Source organism: Talpa europaea (assembly GCF_964194135.1).
Source record: "Talpa europaea genome assembly, chromosome: 11".
Taxonomy (NCBI): domain Eukaryota; kingdom Metazoa; phylum Chordata; class Mammalia; order Eulipotyphla; family Talpidae; genus Talpa; species Talpa europaea.
Window position 1 is genome coordinate 98,041,947 of NC_140078.1, and position 16,792 is coordinate 98,058,738.

General features: G+C 53.2%; 1 protein-coding gene across 1 annotated transcript in view; it reads left to right on the forward strand.

Annotated features, from left to right (window-relative positions):
- FGD5 (FYVE, RhoGEF and PH domain containing 5) overlaps window positions 1-16,792 on the forward strand; it is a gene marked incomplete at its 3' end in the record, with an annotated part of 78,314 nt that overhangs the window by 32,827 nt on the left and 28,695 nt on the right. Inside the window, exons 3-4 of the mRNA XM_084247927.1 lie at window positions 12,044-12,102; window positions 12,213-12,243. Of these exons, the coding sequence (XP_084104053.1) occupies window positions 12,044-12,102; window positions 12,213-12,243 (90 nt within the window). The remainder of the gene's footprint in view (window positions 1-12,043; window positions 12,103-12,212; window positions 12,244-16,792) is intronic.

The following is a 16,792-nucleotide window of genomic DNA, read 5'->3' on the forward strand; positions in this document are numbered from 1 at the left end:
GGCCCCTGCATCCCCTCTCAGTGTGGAGGGAACTTTCCTTCTGGCTCTGAAACAGATCCAGAGGTGGGGTCGCCCAGCATCAGGGCTGCCCTGGGAGATGCACGGCAGACACGGGGTCCTGTGCAGTGGAGTTGAGGCCGTGACGCCAGGGCCACCTCCCTGGCCGTGGTCTTCCCAGGTCGGAGGAAGTCTGGGGCTTTTCCATGCCTTTGTGGGTGAAGTGAAGAAGGCTGCCTGATTTGAAACAAGACAGGCCTGGATTCTGATCCTCAGACTCTTGGGCCTCAGTCTCCTCATCTGTGAAGTGGGAATGATGAGGTGAGGGGAGCCAAGGGATACAACTGAGTCTCATTACCTGAAAGCAGCATTTTAGAATGACAGCCGCGTCCACGTGCCTGGAAGTCACCTGTGAGGGGCTGGGGCTGGGGCGGGTCTGAAGGGGTTCAATAAGTTGGATCCGAGTCACAGTACAGACCATTTAGACATGATTTTAGCTTTTTCTGGGCATCCTTGGGTTGTGGAACCTGGGAGCAAAAAGACCAGGTTTCATCATGGACTTGGTCCCCAGCCTGAGATGCTGGGTCTCTCCCCACTCTGGAATCAGATCTAGGCACGAGGCTGGGGAGAGTGAGTGAGCTGGTGGATCAGGGGGGTGTCCGTGTGCCACCCTCTGTTCTTCAGGACCCCCCACCTCACAATGATTCCCACCACAGTCCCTGAGTTCCTCTGGGACCACCTGCATCGCCTCCATGGCCTGGCGCTTCTCACCAGGGGGCCCTGCACCTAATCTCTAGAAGAGGGGCTTCGCTGGTAACCGAAGGGCAGTGACAGTGCCAGCTGGTGGGAGGGATGTGAGCTGCTGTTTCTGAATCCGGGTGGGAGGTGGGCAGGAGAGGACACAGCCTGGGCTGCTCAGGACCGTGGTGAAGCATGGAGTTCCAGGGCCATCTGTGTGCATCGGTGTCATGTGGGCCTGCTTTCCCGCCTTCCTGTCACCAGGCCACATTTGGTTGCCCCCAGGAATAAGGAGATTGCCAGAGGCAGGGGCAGAGGGGACAAGAGGCGCAAACATAGCCTTGCCCCTCTGTGTGCTGAGTGATTGGAGCAACTTCTCTGTGTTCCTCAGTGTCCCTGTCTATAAAAATCAGGAAAACAGTAACGGCCTCTGCTTCAGAGTAGGGATGAAAGTACAAGTCTGAGGAGACTTGGAGCAAGGCCTGACGCAGTGAAAGAACAAGCAGAGGTCAGAGCTTTGGAGTGGGACCCAGCGCCAGCACAGAGAAGCATCCTGCCTGAGGTCTCTGATAATGCCAGGGTCATGGGGCTGAGGTAGCTCCCGTCTGTGACAGGGGCCCCTGTTTGTCATGCTGAGGCCAGGGCTGGTGTAGCCAGTGAACAGCCAGGAACACGGCCCACACAGGGGCCAAGGGGTAGAGACAGGAGCATCACAGAGGGAGAGGTGAGGGTCCCCGCTCCTCACTGCCAGGGGTCCAGCCTTCTTATCTACCCCATGGAACTGAGCAACCCTGCCCTCTGCCCTCTTGTTCTTCTCTATGAGGCTGTCATGACAGATTAAGTTGAAATCACCTTTAAAAATCAGATTTTCATCATATAAAGCATGTTCTATTGGATTCTCTGCATACGGTATGAGTTTATCACAGGGATTCTCAGCCCCAACCCCAGAGCCCTCACAGAAGTAACTGCGCTACACAGCTTATTGTGTATCCTTCCAGAACTTTCCCCTTGTATTTACCTACATATTTACCATTTTGAGTGGAAAAATGGATGGTATTGTTCGTGAAGTTGTTATTATCCCATCAATCTTATCAAACTGCAAGAAACTCAGGGCAACTTGGTTGGTTTCCTTTACTAGTCTCTCAGGGATTTTCCCACATTGATAGACATAGCTTTAGGTTAATTTCTTTTTCACTGCTGTATAGTACTCTGCCATATGGCTGTGGTTTATTTATTTGTCCATCACCTTCTGAGGAGTTTTTACAATGTTTCTAACTATTCTGTATAAAGTGACTTGCAGTGCCTCTGTCCACACCCACCTTATACACATGAACTGGATGTTGCCTAGGTGAATCTCCCATGGGTCAGAGAGCAACCACGTTTTAAATCTTCATCCCTGCCGCTGATCTGCCCCCACCCTGCCAAAGGCTGTTGTATCAGACCCCCCAAAACCCCATCTAGAAGACCAGGGCAGAAGTGAGGCCAGATTGCCCACCTCTAGCCTCCTGCCGAGCAGACCTCCAGAAGTGTGCTGCATCCCTCCCTTCTCCCAGTTTGATATGGCTTTTGTCAAACTAAATAAAGGGTGACCAGTTCCACCCTTCCCAGATGTTTTGGGGGCACCAAGTCAGGAGGGTGAGATTTGGGGAGCAGGACAGGAAGCTGCGCCCAGCTGGTCCACCCACAAGTCTGACCTCTCCCTCTCTCCCACTCAAAGACGCGGACGTATAGAGGGTGTGGATTGAAGGAAAGAGGGGGCAAAAAAGGAAAAACTGAGAGGGACTTAAAAATAGCTCTAGCTGTGAAAGGAGACATTCAAAGGCTGTCTGGTCTGCGGCCCCTCCCTGACAGTGCGCCAGGTTCGCAGACGAAAGAAAAGAACGGGGACTTTTCAAGCTAATTACCAGCTCCCCCGAGACCAGCCCAGGAGTGTTGGCCGCCCCTCCCAGCTCTCCCTCCTCCTGCTCTTAAGCCCGGTTGCCACGTGCCCGACAGGCCCACCCCAGCCGCACAGAAGTTTGCCCTGGCTTCTGGAACAGATCCTGCCTGCCCTTGTTCTCTCCCTGGCTCTCCACCCAGGTCAACTGTCCCTTCTCTGGCTCAAGGTCCAGGCAGCCTGGCCTGAGCCTCCTCACTGACCCAGGCCTTGCACCTGACCACCTGCCTGGGTCGAAGGTTCGCTGGGACCTGTGTCATTTCCATTGGGCCAGTCTCCAGCCTGAGTTAGAGGTCACCCTGCGCCTTCTCTGTGCCCCAGGCTCTGACCCCTGCAGCTCCACACTGCTGCACACGGCACTTCTGCTAGTCCTGGAGGGGCCTTTCTACACCCGTACCGCCCCGCAGGCTGCAGCCTGTTCTCAGAATAACGGCCTCTTCTCCTGTCAGTCAGGAACTCCTCTGGCCCCTTTGCATCTCCTCTTTCCAAATCCTCACTCAGTGTCTCCCCGTCCTTCCTCTTCTTCGACTGAAGTTTTTTCTCTAAGCACTTACTGAGTGCCCTCTCTGTGCCAGACACCCCAAGTCCCACGGGTGCCCCCCTACCCTGGTGGAGCTGGAGGAGATGAACCTCCAGCCGGGTGGTGACAAGCTCGGAAACCCGCAGCCCAACAAACCAGCCCTGGTGATGGGGGTAGAGGGCGCTTGCACAGGGAGGCTAGAGAGGTTCCCGATTTTTTAAATTGATCTTCATAAATTTTTTCAATTTTTAAAAATTGTGTTAAAGTGCATACCACGTAAAATCCACCATCGTAGCCATTTTTTTGGCATGTGACTGAGGGGCACTGAGTGTTCCCATTTCTGTGCGACCCTTACTACCCTCCACTCCCTCTTCCCCAGCTGGAACTCAGCCCCCATTAATCAGTAACTTCCAGCCCCTTCCCTCCCCGCCCCTGGCAACCCCCTCCTGCTTCCTGTCTGTGAATTTGACTCCTCAAGCCACCCCTTAGAAGTGGAATCCTACAGCGTTTGCTCTTCCGTGACTGGCTTATTTCACTGAGCATCGTTCCTCAAGGTCCACAAGTGTCAGAGTTTCCTTCCTTTTTAAGACTGAATATTCCGTTGTGTGCATTAACCGCATGGTCCATCCGTTCTCATCAGTGGGCACTTGGGTGACTCCGGGTTCAGCTCCTGGGACATGCTGCTGTGGACGTGTGTAGGTGCCTCTTGGGAGCCCGTTTTTAGTTCTGTGCGAACCCCCAGAGGGAGAACCACTGAGTGCATGGTGATTGCTTGTCATTTTTTCTGAGGAGCTTCCACACTGTCTTCCATGGTGGCTGCACCGTTTTACAATTTCTCAGGTTAGGACTTTTTGATGAGGAGGAAATCTGTGAGTAATAAGCTGAAGAGTGTAGGGCGTGAGAGGTGGGAGGGCTGAGGACAGAGGCCAGCAGTGCAAAGGAGGCAGGGAATGAACTTGGAGACCCAGAAGCCTAGAAGGTCTTTCTGGCCAGCGCAAAGGAGAAGAGGGGCTGGAGAGATGCTGTAGGCCTCCCCTCCACCCACACATAGTCAAGTCTTGCCCCTGTCCCCTGTGCTCTCACTGCTCTGCACAACCCTGGACCCTCGCTGGCCACCTCCAAGAGGCAGGTGGCCTCTCCATGCCTGCCCCATGCCTCTCCACCCACTGAGCTCCCGAGCCTCAGCTCTGGTGTTTCCTGCCTGGGCTCTGCCTGCATCGTCCTCTCCTTGCTCCCTTCTACTTCCCTGACCTTCCAGCTTTGTCTGCACCTCCACATGAGGCATTTCCCCAGACCTGAGCTCCTTCAGCCTCTTATTCTTTGTCCTCCGCTCAGACAGTCCGTTCCAGGCTCCCAACTGGCCCTTCTTGGATCGCACTCGCAGGCTGAGCCTGGCCTCATGTTCTCCACAGTCCCACACTCCAGCTTCCAGCTGCCATTCTGGGAAGACACCAAACTCAGCACCTCCCAGGCCGAACTGGCATCCTGTCATCCCCACAGCCTCCTTCTCCTCTTGTGTCTGCCAGCCTGGTTGTTGGCACCAGATTTGAAATCCCTGGCGTTTTATCTTCTCTTGCCATTTCTTTTTTTTTTTTTTAAGATTTATTTATTTATGAATACAAGAACTGGGGTACAGGCCAGTGAGGGGGGTGAGAGGGTTCACCAGAGACAGAGTGGGGAACAGAACAGGCAGACTGACTGAAATACACTGCTGAGGAGAGCAGCGGGCAAGTCAGGAGAGGTCTGCTGCACCATGTGGGTAGCTCCCTGGCTAGGCTGGAGATTGGCTGGGGATCGAATTCATGCTGCAGAGGCTATGGACAGCTTCATAGGTTGCCAATAACCCCTTGCGCCACCAGGGAGGCCTTTTTGCCATTTCTTAATCATGGATCACATGAATTCAACAAACACATAGGCCTTTGGTCAAGCATCATGAAAGATGCAAAAATGAAGCTTGTCCTTTGAACCCACCCCAGGGTCTTTGCACTTGCAGTTTCCTCCACCTGAAACACTTCCTACTCTTTGCACAGCTGGTTATGGGCCTCAAATGTCACCTCCCCAGAGGCCGCCCCTGCTCACCCTCCAGGGCTCCATTGTGGCATTCCTGTTGACTTCCTTCCTCCTACTTATCTCAGGCTGTGATTATATTCTTTATTTTTCTGCTTACTTGCATATTGTTTGCCTTCCCTGTCAGACTAGCTCCAGGAGGGCAGGGACCGTGCTCGCCCTAGTCCGAGTTGTGTACTTACCGCCTGGCACACAAACTCGTATTCAGAAAATATCCTCCAGCAAACTAATAAATAAATGAACATGTTAGACTGGGTTCCTGCATGTGAGGAAAACAAACCTCAATGCCTGACAGTTTAATAAAATGAAAACACTTGTTTGTTTCTCCCTAATGTGCTCTGCACCGTGGTGGGGCAGAGCTGGCGCTGCACCTGCTTTTCCCTGGCAGAGGTGGGCAGCGCAGTCCAGTGGCGCATGGCAGGGTCAGCAGAGGAGGGTGAGAATGCAGATGCTCAGAATCCAAAGAGGGGGAAAGAATAAGGGCTCGGAGGTCAGAGAGGTGAACTAGGTACCCACATGCCCATATGCCCATCAGGGCTCCAGGCTTTCGGAGCCAGGGGCTGGGGCAGGTACAGTTGGGAGGCCCTGGCCCTGAGCCAGCTTCCTCTGGCTGATTTGCTCCCAGCCCCAGCTATTGCGGTTCGGGCCACCGGGTCCTGCTCACCCTGCTTTCTCCTTCCCGGCTTCCTGGCCATCCCTCTCTGTCCTCGTCTGTAGCCCTGCTGCCCAGAGCTCCACCTGTGCACCAGCAGCACCCTTGGTCCCATGCCTGACCCCCTGCATGGTTGGAGTTTGAGCCCTGGTCTGCATACATCCGCCATCCTGTCTGCACTGGGCACCCACACTGCCCTTGGCTCGGGAGGTGCCGGCAAAGAAGCTCGTGGGGTCTCCGACCTTGGGAACTGACACAACTGAAGATGAAAGAGCCCCTAGCATGATAACCTCTACACCTTATATTTATGTTGTATGCACTTTTCTGAATGTTACCATCCAGAGACTTTAAAACCTAAAACAAAACCCCAAGGCTGCATGTGAGATAGAAAGGACATTGGGTGGTCCCAGCCTGCTTGGCTATGGAGGCGAAACCCTGGGCCGTGGAAAGGCCCACATCTTGAGAACAGGCAGTCAGGGAGGCTTCCAGGAAGCAGTGAGGAGAGTAGGCTGTAGTTAAATTGGAAGAAGGAGAGTATGGAGGAGGTAAAAGCTTGAAGCAAGGGTCCAGACCACCCTGGCTTCTCTAGGTCACTGCTGGTCCTTTCTGGAACTGAGCCATGTACTGCCTCTTCCTGATGCCCAACAGCGAGAGCTTGCCAGTCACAACCCAGATGCTCTCTTAGGATTCGAGAAGATGAGAGAAATGCTAGAGATGACTTGTGTTTTTTATTGTGGAAAGAACAGTCAGCATGACATCTGTCCATCAATGGACAAATGAATCAACAATATGTGGCCTCTCCAAACAGCAAAGTACCATACAGCCTTGAAAAGGAAGAGATTCAGGCTTGGCCGACAATATGGGCGAGCCAGATGGCTCTGTGCTCAGTGAAGTAAGCCAGCTACAGAAGGTCAAATGTGGCTCATTCCACTTACAGGGAGGCTCTCAGTCAGTTAGTGTCATGGAAGCAGATGCAGGATGGTGGTGGCCAGGGGCCCGGGGAGTGAGACACTGATGGAGTTGCTCTTCCATGGGCAGAAAGTCTCACCTTGCTCATTGGCAGGCACACGAAGCTCATGGAGAGGTGCTTGGAAACTTTCTGGCCCATGTGGGCACCTGAAAGCTCCTGCTCCTGAGGCAGATGGTTCGGAGTGTGGACAAGCCGGGGGGTGAGCTTCGATGTAAATGGAAGCTGTCTGAGAAGGAGACAAGAGACCGAAGATTATAGCATTGAGAGGAGAGAGCCCAGGTGAGCCCAGGTAGGGGTCAGGTGTCAAACCAAGACCTCAGGGCTCGGGGCTTGACAAGGAGCTGAGGGAGACGCCGTTTAAAGTCAGAGCAGGTGTAGACCCAGGAGGCTCACAAGCAGGGAGGAGAGGTGACAGAAAAGGAGCTTTGGGGCCCAGCTCCTTCAAAGGCTACGTGGCCCTGGGCACATGCCAGGTCGTAAAGCCTGGGGTCACTGGCCTGCTTCTCACCAGTGGTGTTGTCATCGTGTGTTCCTACTGTTACTCAATGACAGTGGTGCCTCCCTCCAGCCTAGCTCTTCGCCAAGAATAAAGAGCCTTCCACAATCTCTAAAACAGCAGTGCTCAGATTTTGGTCTCGGGCTTTACCCCCTTACAAATGATTGAGGACCCAAAAGAGACTTCTGTGACATCTATGGATCAAGTAACACCGAATGATATAAAACATCTATCTTTTCTTTCAACTGACTTAAAAAAAATAACAGTCATAAACCCATTGCCTATTAATACCAGGAACATTTTTTATGAAAAAGAATTGTTTCCCCCCAAATTAGTGAGGTGCTTGATACTGTTTTACATTTTTGTGAATCTCAGTCCTGCAGGCTTGACGGAAGGCAGCCGCTCCTGCACTCTGTCAGAGTTTGGTCAAGTTCAGTGAAGAGCCAGGCTCCCACAGAGAGGTCGTTGGAAAAAGGAGGCCAAAACCCTAGAGGTTCTCAGGCCACATTTGGGGAGCTGCTGTTGTAGGAGGAGGTGTGTAGCTGGAGAAACTGAGGCATGGAGGCAGACGACCGGGACTCCTCACTCTTCCTGTTAAGACCCACTGTCCGCCCAAGGGTCCCTGACCGAGTCCTGTCCCTCCCACGCCGCGCGGGTCGGGCTGGTCCGGTCAGTGTGTGGGGGCCTGGGGAGGAAGTGTGGACTGGGCGGCCCTGGGGAACTGGGGCGATAAGATGCAGCCGCCTTGGGCAGAGGGGCCGGTGGCCGCCTCATGTAACACCCACGGCGTCAGTCTGAGAAAGGTGATAGCGTGGGCCTGGCGCCCCGGCCCCCACTCCTGGGAGGAACCCTGTTCCCAGAAGTCTGTCCCTGGACACTGCCGTCAACCTCGGAGTTCATTTCCTGGTTAAACAAACATCTATATTAAATGGCCCAGCGGGGCAACGCCCAGGAGCAGCCTCTGGGAGAGCCTCGGGCACATGGCCTGCCAGGCCCCCTCCTTGTCCAGCTGGCGAAGACACATCCATCACCCGCAGGGTCACCGCGGCAGCACGGCCCCGCGCGTCCCGCCCAGAGTCTGCCCGCCTGGCGGGAGGGGCCGAAAGGGACGTGCCGAGTGACCCGTGCCCGACCCGGCCCACGTCTGTCCCGCCGCTGCGCGAGTCTAACAATGGTGCTGATGGCATCTCCCCAAGCTTGGGTGAGGCATGACCGTCTCGTGCCTCATCTGCTCGTCTCGTCCTTGCCGGGAGGGAATACTGACTTCTTGCAGGTGAGGAAACCAAGGCACCGGGGATGCTTGCCCCGACGGGTGTGGGCCCATGTTCAGCCTAGTTCTTCCCTGTGTGCCGGGCAGGCTCTGCTCCAGGGCCGGGGCTGCGCGAGGTCTGAGGACAGGGCTCCAGCCCAGCCCTCCTGCCCTGTAGGTTTGACTCCTGCCACTGGCTGGCAGTGCAGGTGGAGGGCAGGTGTCTCCCGGCTTGGAAGCCCATGAGCTCTGGCGAACAGAGATGCCATCTACCAACTTCTCCCTCTGTGCCGGCCACTCTGCTAGGGGCCTGGGCGTCCAGCCGGACTCCGTGGGCTTGGATCGTGGTTCTGTCACTCATAGCAAGTGACTTTGGGCAAAGGGTAGCACTTCTTTGTGCCTCAGTTTCCTCATCTGTAAATAAGCGATAATAAAAATATCTTTCTCAAAACTCATTGGGAGGATTCAGAGAGATGATCCTCATAAAAAGGTTAGTCTTTTTCAGCACGTGCTGAGTGATCAATAAATGCCGTAGCCACCACACCGTGAAGTCGGTGGTGTTGTTTTTGCTGTGACTGTTGTTGTTATCATCCTCATTGTATGGACGAGTGTGGAGAAGAGGAAGTACTGTCCATAGATGTCAGTGTGCGAGGGAGGAAGCCCAGGGCAGGGAGCCCTGCAGGTCTCCAGCCCCAGAGCACAGGCTCCCAGCACGTGAGGAAGGCGTCACAGGCCCAAGGAAGTGGGAGGCCATCTTCACTCATGTTTAATGGGGGAAGAACCTGAGGCTCGGGTCCCCTGGTCCTGTCCTTCCTCTGTGAAGCAGCTGTCTTTATGGCAGCTTGACCACAGGGTTCCCTCAAGCTGCTGAGGCCTGTCTGGGCAGAATACATCTTCCCTTGTCAGGGCTTTGTTTAGAGACCCTTTTCATATGCGGGACTCTGCAGGGCCTCTGAGCTGGGAACAGGGAGCTGCTCTTGTCCACAGAACCTCGCACTAGCCCTGCAGATGCACAAGGAAGACAGCGAGTCACGATGCAAAACCCATGGGAAGGCAGGAAGCCAGGTGCGTCTGGAGGCCTCTGAGGCCCCTTGGAGGTTCCCTCCCACTCACAGACGCTGTGACAGAGAACAACCACAGCCCAGATTCTGCACCACGAGGGTGGCCTCGAGGGACTGAGTCTCCAGATGTACTTTGCTTCTAAGCTAAGAAACTATTAGGGACAGACCAGCTAGGGAAGGGCACCCTATTGAGTCTGGCACCATATCTCATCCTATTAGTTTTTCACACATTAAGCATCTGTTCGGTGCCAGGTTAATTTTCAGTAGTGTGACTACTCTAAAGAAAAGCACAAGATCAAGGGTTAGAGTGGTAGATCTCAGCTGGGGTGAGATTGTACCCCCCATGGAACATTTGGCAACATCTGGAGACATTTTTGGTTCTGAAAACTAGAGGTGGGGGCTGCCCCGTCACCCAGTGGGTAGAAGCCGTGGCTGCTGTTAACTGTCCTTATGGTCCATCCCTCAGGCTGTCTGTCCAGGCTGAGAGACCTGGGGCAGAGATTGGCAATTGGCAATGGGTGTCCCTTAGGTCACCCTAAGGGTGGCCAAAGGATGTGACTTTTGGGTAAAGTGGGACCTGAAAAAGTCAGAAAGCAAGAATGAGAAGGTCTGGCGGTGAACATTACAGGCAGAGAGAGTGGCGGGCGCCCCGAGTCAGGACGGCAAAGTCAGAAAGCCCTTCTGTGTGAGGCGGGCTGAGGACATTCTGCACCCCAATGAAAACCCGGGTGTCTGAGGTCAAGGTTTGCCAGGCGTCGAGATTGAGGTTTGCCAGGCGTCGGACAGGGAAGCCTGCTGGAGCCAGGGCGGGCGTGGTGGGCCTGGTCCAGAGCCCACACTTTCCACGGCCTTGGCTGTCGCTGTCCAAGGAGACCTTCCCCTACTTTTAAATTACTTTTTGCTTTTACTTTTTGTCTTTTCCATCCCTGGGCACATGGCTGAGCTCCCGGTGCTACCTCAACAGCAAAAATTAAAATGAAAATTATTGCTGCTGTTTCCATGGTCCTTGCTGTAGCCAGGTACACTGTTGTCCTGGCTGCGTGTGCGCGTGGGAGGGGCAGAGAAATGTGCGTGCACACTTAATCCTCACAGGGCGTGCCGGAGATCCTTGTGCTGCTGCACCGTCCTGCACACGAGAGAATTGAGCGTGAAGCGGTGAAGTGACCTGGTAAAAGGAGGCGGGATTTGAGCCGACGCTGCCTGGCACCAGAGTCTGCCCCTAGCCGTGACCCTGTGCAGTTGCTCTCTCAACAGGGAGTGGGTTGAACCCCAAAGGAGGTCACTCTTGTGTGAGCTTAATCACTGCAGATAGATCATCTGTTTTTCCTGCGGCCCCTCAAGTTTATTAATGCCCAAGTTCAGCGCCAAGGCAAGTTACAGGTTACTTTGTCCGCACGTGGGGAAGCTGCCGCGACCTCGGGCAGTGGCTTGTGCACAGGGGCACCAGGAAGTGGTGGTCGAGCCCCCGCCAGCATCCGTCCAGGTGTCCTGGAGCTCCACCGAGGGCTGCCCTGTCCCCAGCCCGGCTGCCCATGCCAGTGCCCACCGTCTGTTCTCTCAGGCCCCATAACATCCTAGCTCTTCTGGGTCCCAACCATTTTCTGAGGTCCTGCAGGTTTGGGGCCACAGAGAAAGTACCCCAGTACCTGCCACACTTCCTGTTGATAGACATAATCTGTTGTTCCCCACCTTACAGGTGCAGAAGTGGGGACTCGGATGAGTTAAATGGCTCCCCTTCCCTTCAGAGGTCAGCAGCTCAGTCAGGGCTTCACGTGGAGCGAGTATCCATTCACCCATGCACGTAGTCTTTATTGCAGTTAACAAAGCAACCTACTGTGCACCGGGCACTGGCCATGCAGAGGCGAAATCTAGGATCCCTGCCTTCCAGGGAGACAGAATTGGTGTCCTGGGAGGGGCCACCCAGAAAGGAGGCCTCACCCAGCTGGTTCGGGGAGGGAGGTCGACAGGCTCCTCAGAGCAGGTGGTAGGTACTATGATGCATGCTTGAAGGGTGGCTGGGAATTAGCGAGGCAGAGGATTAGCCAAGCGTTGGAGAGGATGGTGTGGGCAAAGGCTTCCTTTTCTCTGAACCCCTGGGTTGTCCAGGCTTGCTGGGCTATGTTGGGAGGCACATGTCCCCCAGTCAGGATGGAAGCCTCTTGGGGAGCACTGATTCCGTGGTGGGCACTGTGCCATAGCTCAGTCATCTTCTGAGCTGGGTGCCGTGTGCTCCACATTCCCAGATGAGGACACAGGGGTACATGGAAGTTGGAGGTCACACTGCAGTGAGTGTTTGCCTCCTGGGAGCCTGCTGCTGCCCCCTGTGCTGTCCTTCTGATGGCCGTTTCCTCCCACAGGTGGAAGGACACTCCCGAGCCCATGTCATCGCGCAGGAGCTGCTGTCCTCAGAGAAAGCGTGAGTCCCCACGCAGCTGCCGTGACCTTGAGCTGTGAACCGTGCGTCACCCCTCCCCAGCTTATACAGAATGGGAAGTAATGCCAACTCAACCCTCTTTCCCTCTGCAGATACGTGGAGATGCTCCAGCACTTACATCTGGTGAGTTAATCATCTTAATTGTCCAAAACAAATTGCCCTCTTAGTGGGCTGTGATATAGGAGCCAGGCGATCGCCATGAACAGAGACTCGGCGAGTGCTCACTGAGGCTCTTCGGGGAAGTCTGCTCTTGATTCATGAGTATGCAGGGTCGTCGGGGCGGGGTGGGGGGCAAGCCTAGCATGGGTCTGCCTCTCTGCCCTGGTGGGGGGCCTTGGGGGCTGGACACATGTTTCTGGAAGGATGTTTGTGATTTCCTAAGCTCTGCTGTTCAGGAAGGTGGTGGGAGGACAGATGTCATTCTGGTCATTGCTCTGTGCGGGGAGGGGTGTGGGGTGCAGTGCACGTGCATGTGTGCACTGTGTGTGCACTCACTGTGTGCTTAGAGCTGCATGGAGGGGATGTGTTTGTGCATCAGGTAGCTTCCTCAGCTGTCTCAGCATTGGGGCAATAATGCCTGGGCCTGTGGGGAGAAATTCCTTTTCAGAAACTTCCTGGAAAGTCTCCCTTTGCAGTGATTTTGATTCAGTGCAACAAACTGTTAGGGACAGTGGACACAGTTTCCTCGGGCCCTTGTGGTGTTCCCTGTCCCTCAGAGCCCTCATCCACTTACGGTCTCCTCTGGGCCAAGCTGCTGAGGCCACACCACTTTATGTCACTCAGCGTCTGTCAGAGAATGTCAGAGCTGGGAATGGACGTCCTGTCAGTGGTGGTAGGGAAGCTGGGGGGGAGCCAAAGCCAGTGTCACACAACGAGTGGGCCTGGCACCCCTGGCTCCCGGGCACAGTCACGTGCTCAGCATGGCAGGAGCCCAGCCAGGCACTTGCTGAATGCAGCTGAGGTCCCTGTCAGTGATGTCAGCCTGATGTCACGTGCTGTGTGAGCTGGGCCCCAGGGCCCCAGAGGGGGGCTGCTCTTGTTTGCACTCCCAGCTCCTCATTTTCACCCTTCAGGATGAGAGCTTCCTGTGCGGCAAATCCACAGCCCTCAGGTCTGAGACGCTCCCCCCAGACACACCCAAAAGATCTACTTAGCAGGGCAGGAAGAATCACTCTCCTGCTTTTTCTTCTTGCTTCTGAGCTGGCAGCTTGACAGAGGGCTAGGCTTTTTGTTTTATGACTTTGTTAAGAGGGTTTTAACCAGGAAACTTCCATCTGTGTTTGCACTGCTTCCTGCCAGTTGGAAAGATGCTGAAGCTGCTGTAATCCATAATAATATCCTGAGGAGGGAAAAAAGGGCCCATGAAAATCACAGCTCATAAGCTGGTTTCGGGAAATTGTGGTCTGGAGATCCACGTATGACGTCAGTGCTTATGGGCATCAAAGTGGCAGAAATGCCACGATAGGACTCCCTGCCCCAGCCGGGAACATGAGTCTCCAGAAGACCCACAGACTTGGGCTTCTGCCCACTCCTCAGCCTGGGTGCATCCCTGATGCCTAAAGTTGGCAGGTTCTCACTTGGAGTTTCTTAGAGAAATGCCATACTCTTGAACCCCGGTAACAGGGAGGGGTGGACTTTGTACCCTCCAACTAGAAGTGCCCTTGACCCCTCCCATTATCTGGGGGAGAGGGGAAGTGAAAGGTGCCTCTGGTCTTCTGTGTTTGGGATTTAATTCATGTTTATCAAGTGCTAACTCAGGGATTACTAAACATTCTGGGCATCTAAAATTAAGTCCTAATGGTCAAGATCTTTGTACAGCCCATGACTAAGAATGGACTTTACATCTTTTAAATACGTGGGATAAAGAGCAAAGAAGAATATATTACTGAGGTTGTTTGTGGTTCCCAACACCTAAAATATTTATTATCTGGTCCTTTACAGAAAAAAATTCCTGACTTCTGGTTTAAAGATTTCTTTCCATCCTTCCAAGAGTGCAGTCATAATCATGTTTATCTACCTGCCCATCTACCCATACAGTCACCCTCTGGCCCACTCATCTGTCCTTTCATTTGTCCATCCACCCAATGACCCATCCATGCACCCATTCACACACCCCTAGTCATCCACCCATCCTCCGTCCACACGTGCAGCCATTCATCAACTCCCCCTATCTGAGCATCCATCACCCACTCACCCACCCACCCATGCCTGCCAGCCTGCCTCCCTCCCTTGCTCCCTCCTTTGCTCCCGTCCTCCAGGTAACTCAGTTCCTTCTGGATGGGACATCCAGGATTTATACAGTGCCATAGGCACTGAACCAGGCCTCACAGCTCCAAAGATGACAAAGTCTCAGAACCTACCCTCGAGTGAGTCTCTCCTTCTGTATGTGGGAAGGGGTGGAGCTGAAAAGAAGAAATAGATAAGTGAGCAGACCACCATGATATTACTCTGTGGTGGATATAATTTGCACAACTGAAGTTTTATGCAAAGTCTGCAGGAGTGTGGGGGAGACTTACTCCCCTCTGAGGGTATCCAGGAAGGTAGGCAGAAGAGGTGCCACTGAGACAGACTTAGAAGGATTCTCCCAGGCCAGGGTGATGGAGGAGGGCCTGTCCACAGGTGGTCAACACAGCAGACACCCACAGAGCTGATGAGGCCATGTGAAATGTCAGGGGAGGGGGCTGGTGCATATCACACGTCTGCATGGACCAGTTTGGGCTTCCTCATGTGTGATGGTTGGGCTCCCAGAGTGGGTGTCGGAGGAGAAAGTGTGTGACATTTTTATGACCTAGCCTTGGCAGTCTTAGAGAACACTTCCACCACACTCTCAGCTGAGACAGTCACAACGGTCCACCCAAGTTCAAGGAGAGAGGGCGTGGGCCCTTCCATTCAGTGGGAAGAATGTCCAGCTCACATAAAGACCACGTGAGATTGAAAATATTGTTATGGCCATTTTTTGAAAATGCAGTCGACTAAAGAATCCTTTCCTCGTAATTTCCTAGTCATTCTGTGTCACTTAAAAATTGTGTTCAACTGTTAGTGATACAAACCCAGTTTATAATGGTTTAATTAAGGTAGAGGTGATTCTTCCATATGAAATAAATCCAGAAGTGAGAGACCTAGATCATGTTTGGCAGCTCCACACTCTCAGAGACCAAGGTCCTGTTTGTCTTCCTGCTGGATGCATTTTGAAAAATTCCTCATGAATACAGGATGACTGCAGCTGCTCCAGCCATCATACCCACATCCCAGGCAGGAAGAAGGAAAAAGTGGAAGAACTATAAAGGTCATGCTGAGTTAGTCCCCTTGAAAAAAATATTTTCTGAAATCTTTTTTTCTGAAAACTTCCCTGGACAGCATCTCCTTGCATCTCAGCAAGGGAAGCTGGGTCTACCAGGAGTTAAGTGGTCAAGGCTGAGTTCAGCTCTGTGACTGTGCTTCCTGGGTCTTCCTTCTGGGGCCCTGGCTAAAGGGGCACCAAACACTCCAAGGAAGCTCTTCTCGGATGTCGAGAGGGGAGTAGAAACATAGGGCTTCTAAAGGCCAAGCTCATAACCGGCACATCATCACCCTGCCTGCATCCCATTAACCAGAACAAGTCTGATGGCCAGACCCAAAGGCAAGGGACAGGGCTGGGCCCTCCCCCACAATGAGGCCACCTCGAGGGTTGTAAACTCAGGGAGGGTGATGAATGCAGCTACCCCTCCTTCTCTGCACTCACTCTTACACCCTTTATTCTCATCCTTGGATGTTTGCCTCTGCTTACTTGTTATGTTGTGTTCATTTTCATTCAGTTCCAAATACTTTCTAATTTCCTCTCTTCAACCTATCAGTTATATTAAATGTCGTTTAATTTCCAAATATTTGGGAATTCCCCACATTTCCTTCTGCTACTGATTTCTAATTTAATTCCATTGTGACTAGAGAACGTGCCTGTGTGGCTGCAGTCCTCCTAAATGTATCGAGACTGGTTTCATGACCTGGATGTGGTAGATCCTGCAGACAGTGCCACATTGACCCACAGAGAATGTGTTTTCTGCCCTAGTGGGTAGGTGTTCCATAGATGCCTCTGACGTCCAGGCATCACCTTGGATTGGCACACAGGTGGCATCCTGAATTGCATCATCTTCTGCATCTGACTTTCTAACTCACAAAGCTGTGAGATTCACCCAGGTTTTCACGTGATAGGTTTTCTTTTGCATGAATGTACCATGATTGGGGTGTCTGTCTCCCTGTTAACGATGATTCGGACGGTTTCCAGTTTGGATTGTTATAAAGCTGCTGTGAACATTCCTGGTCGTATCTTGTAGGGAACATGTGATCTCATTTCACCTCCGTATTTACCTAGGATCGTTGGGTCAGAGGGCAAGCACAGGTGTGTCGTGCTTCTTTAGACATGGCCCACGAGGGTCACAAATCAGTGGCAGAGATGACCGGAAGGCCTGCCAGCAGCTCCGGCTTGCGGGCATGCTGGTGGGGCCCATCGTCACCCCCAGCCGCCCTGATGATGTGGCGGGTTCCTCTCTGTGGTTTTAATTTGTATTTTCCTGCTGATTCATGAAATTGACTATCTATCTTTCTGTTTATTAGCCACTTGGAAATCCTCATTTGAAAAATGTCTTCTGCTTGCCTTTCAATTGGATTGTCTTTTTTTTTTTATTGATTTGTGGTA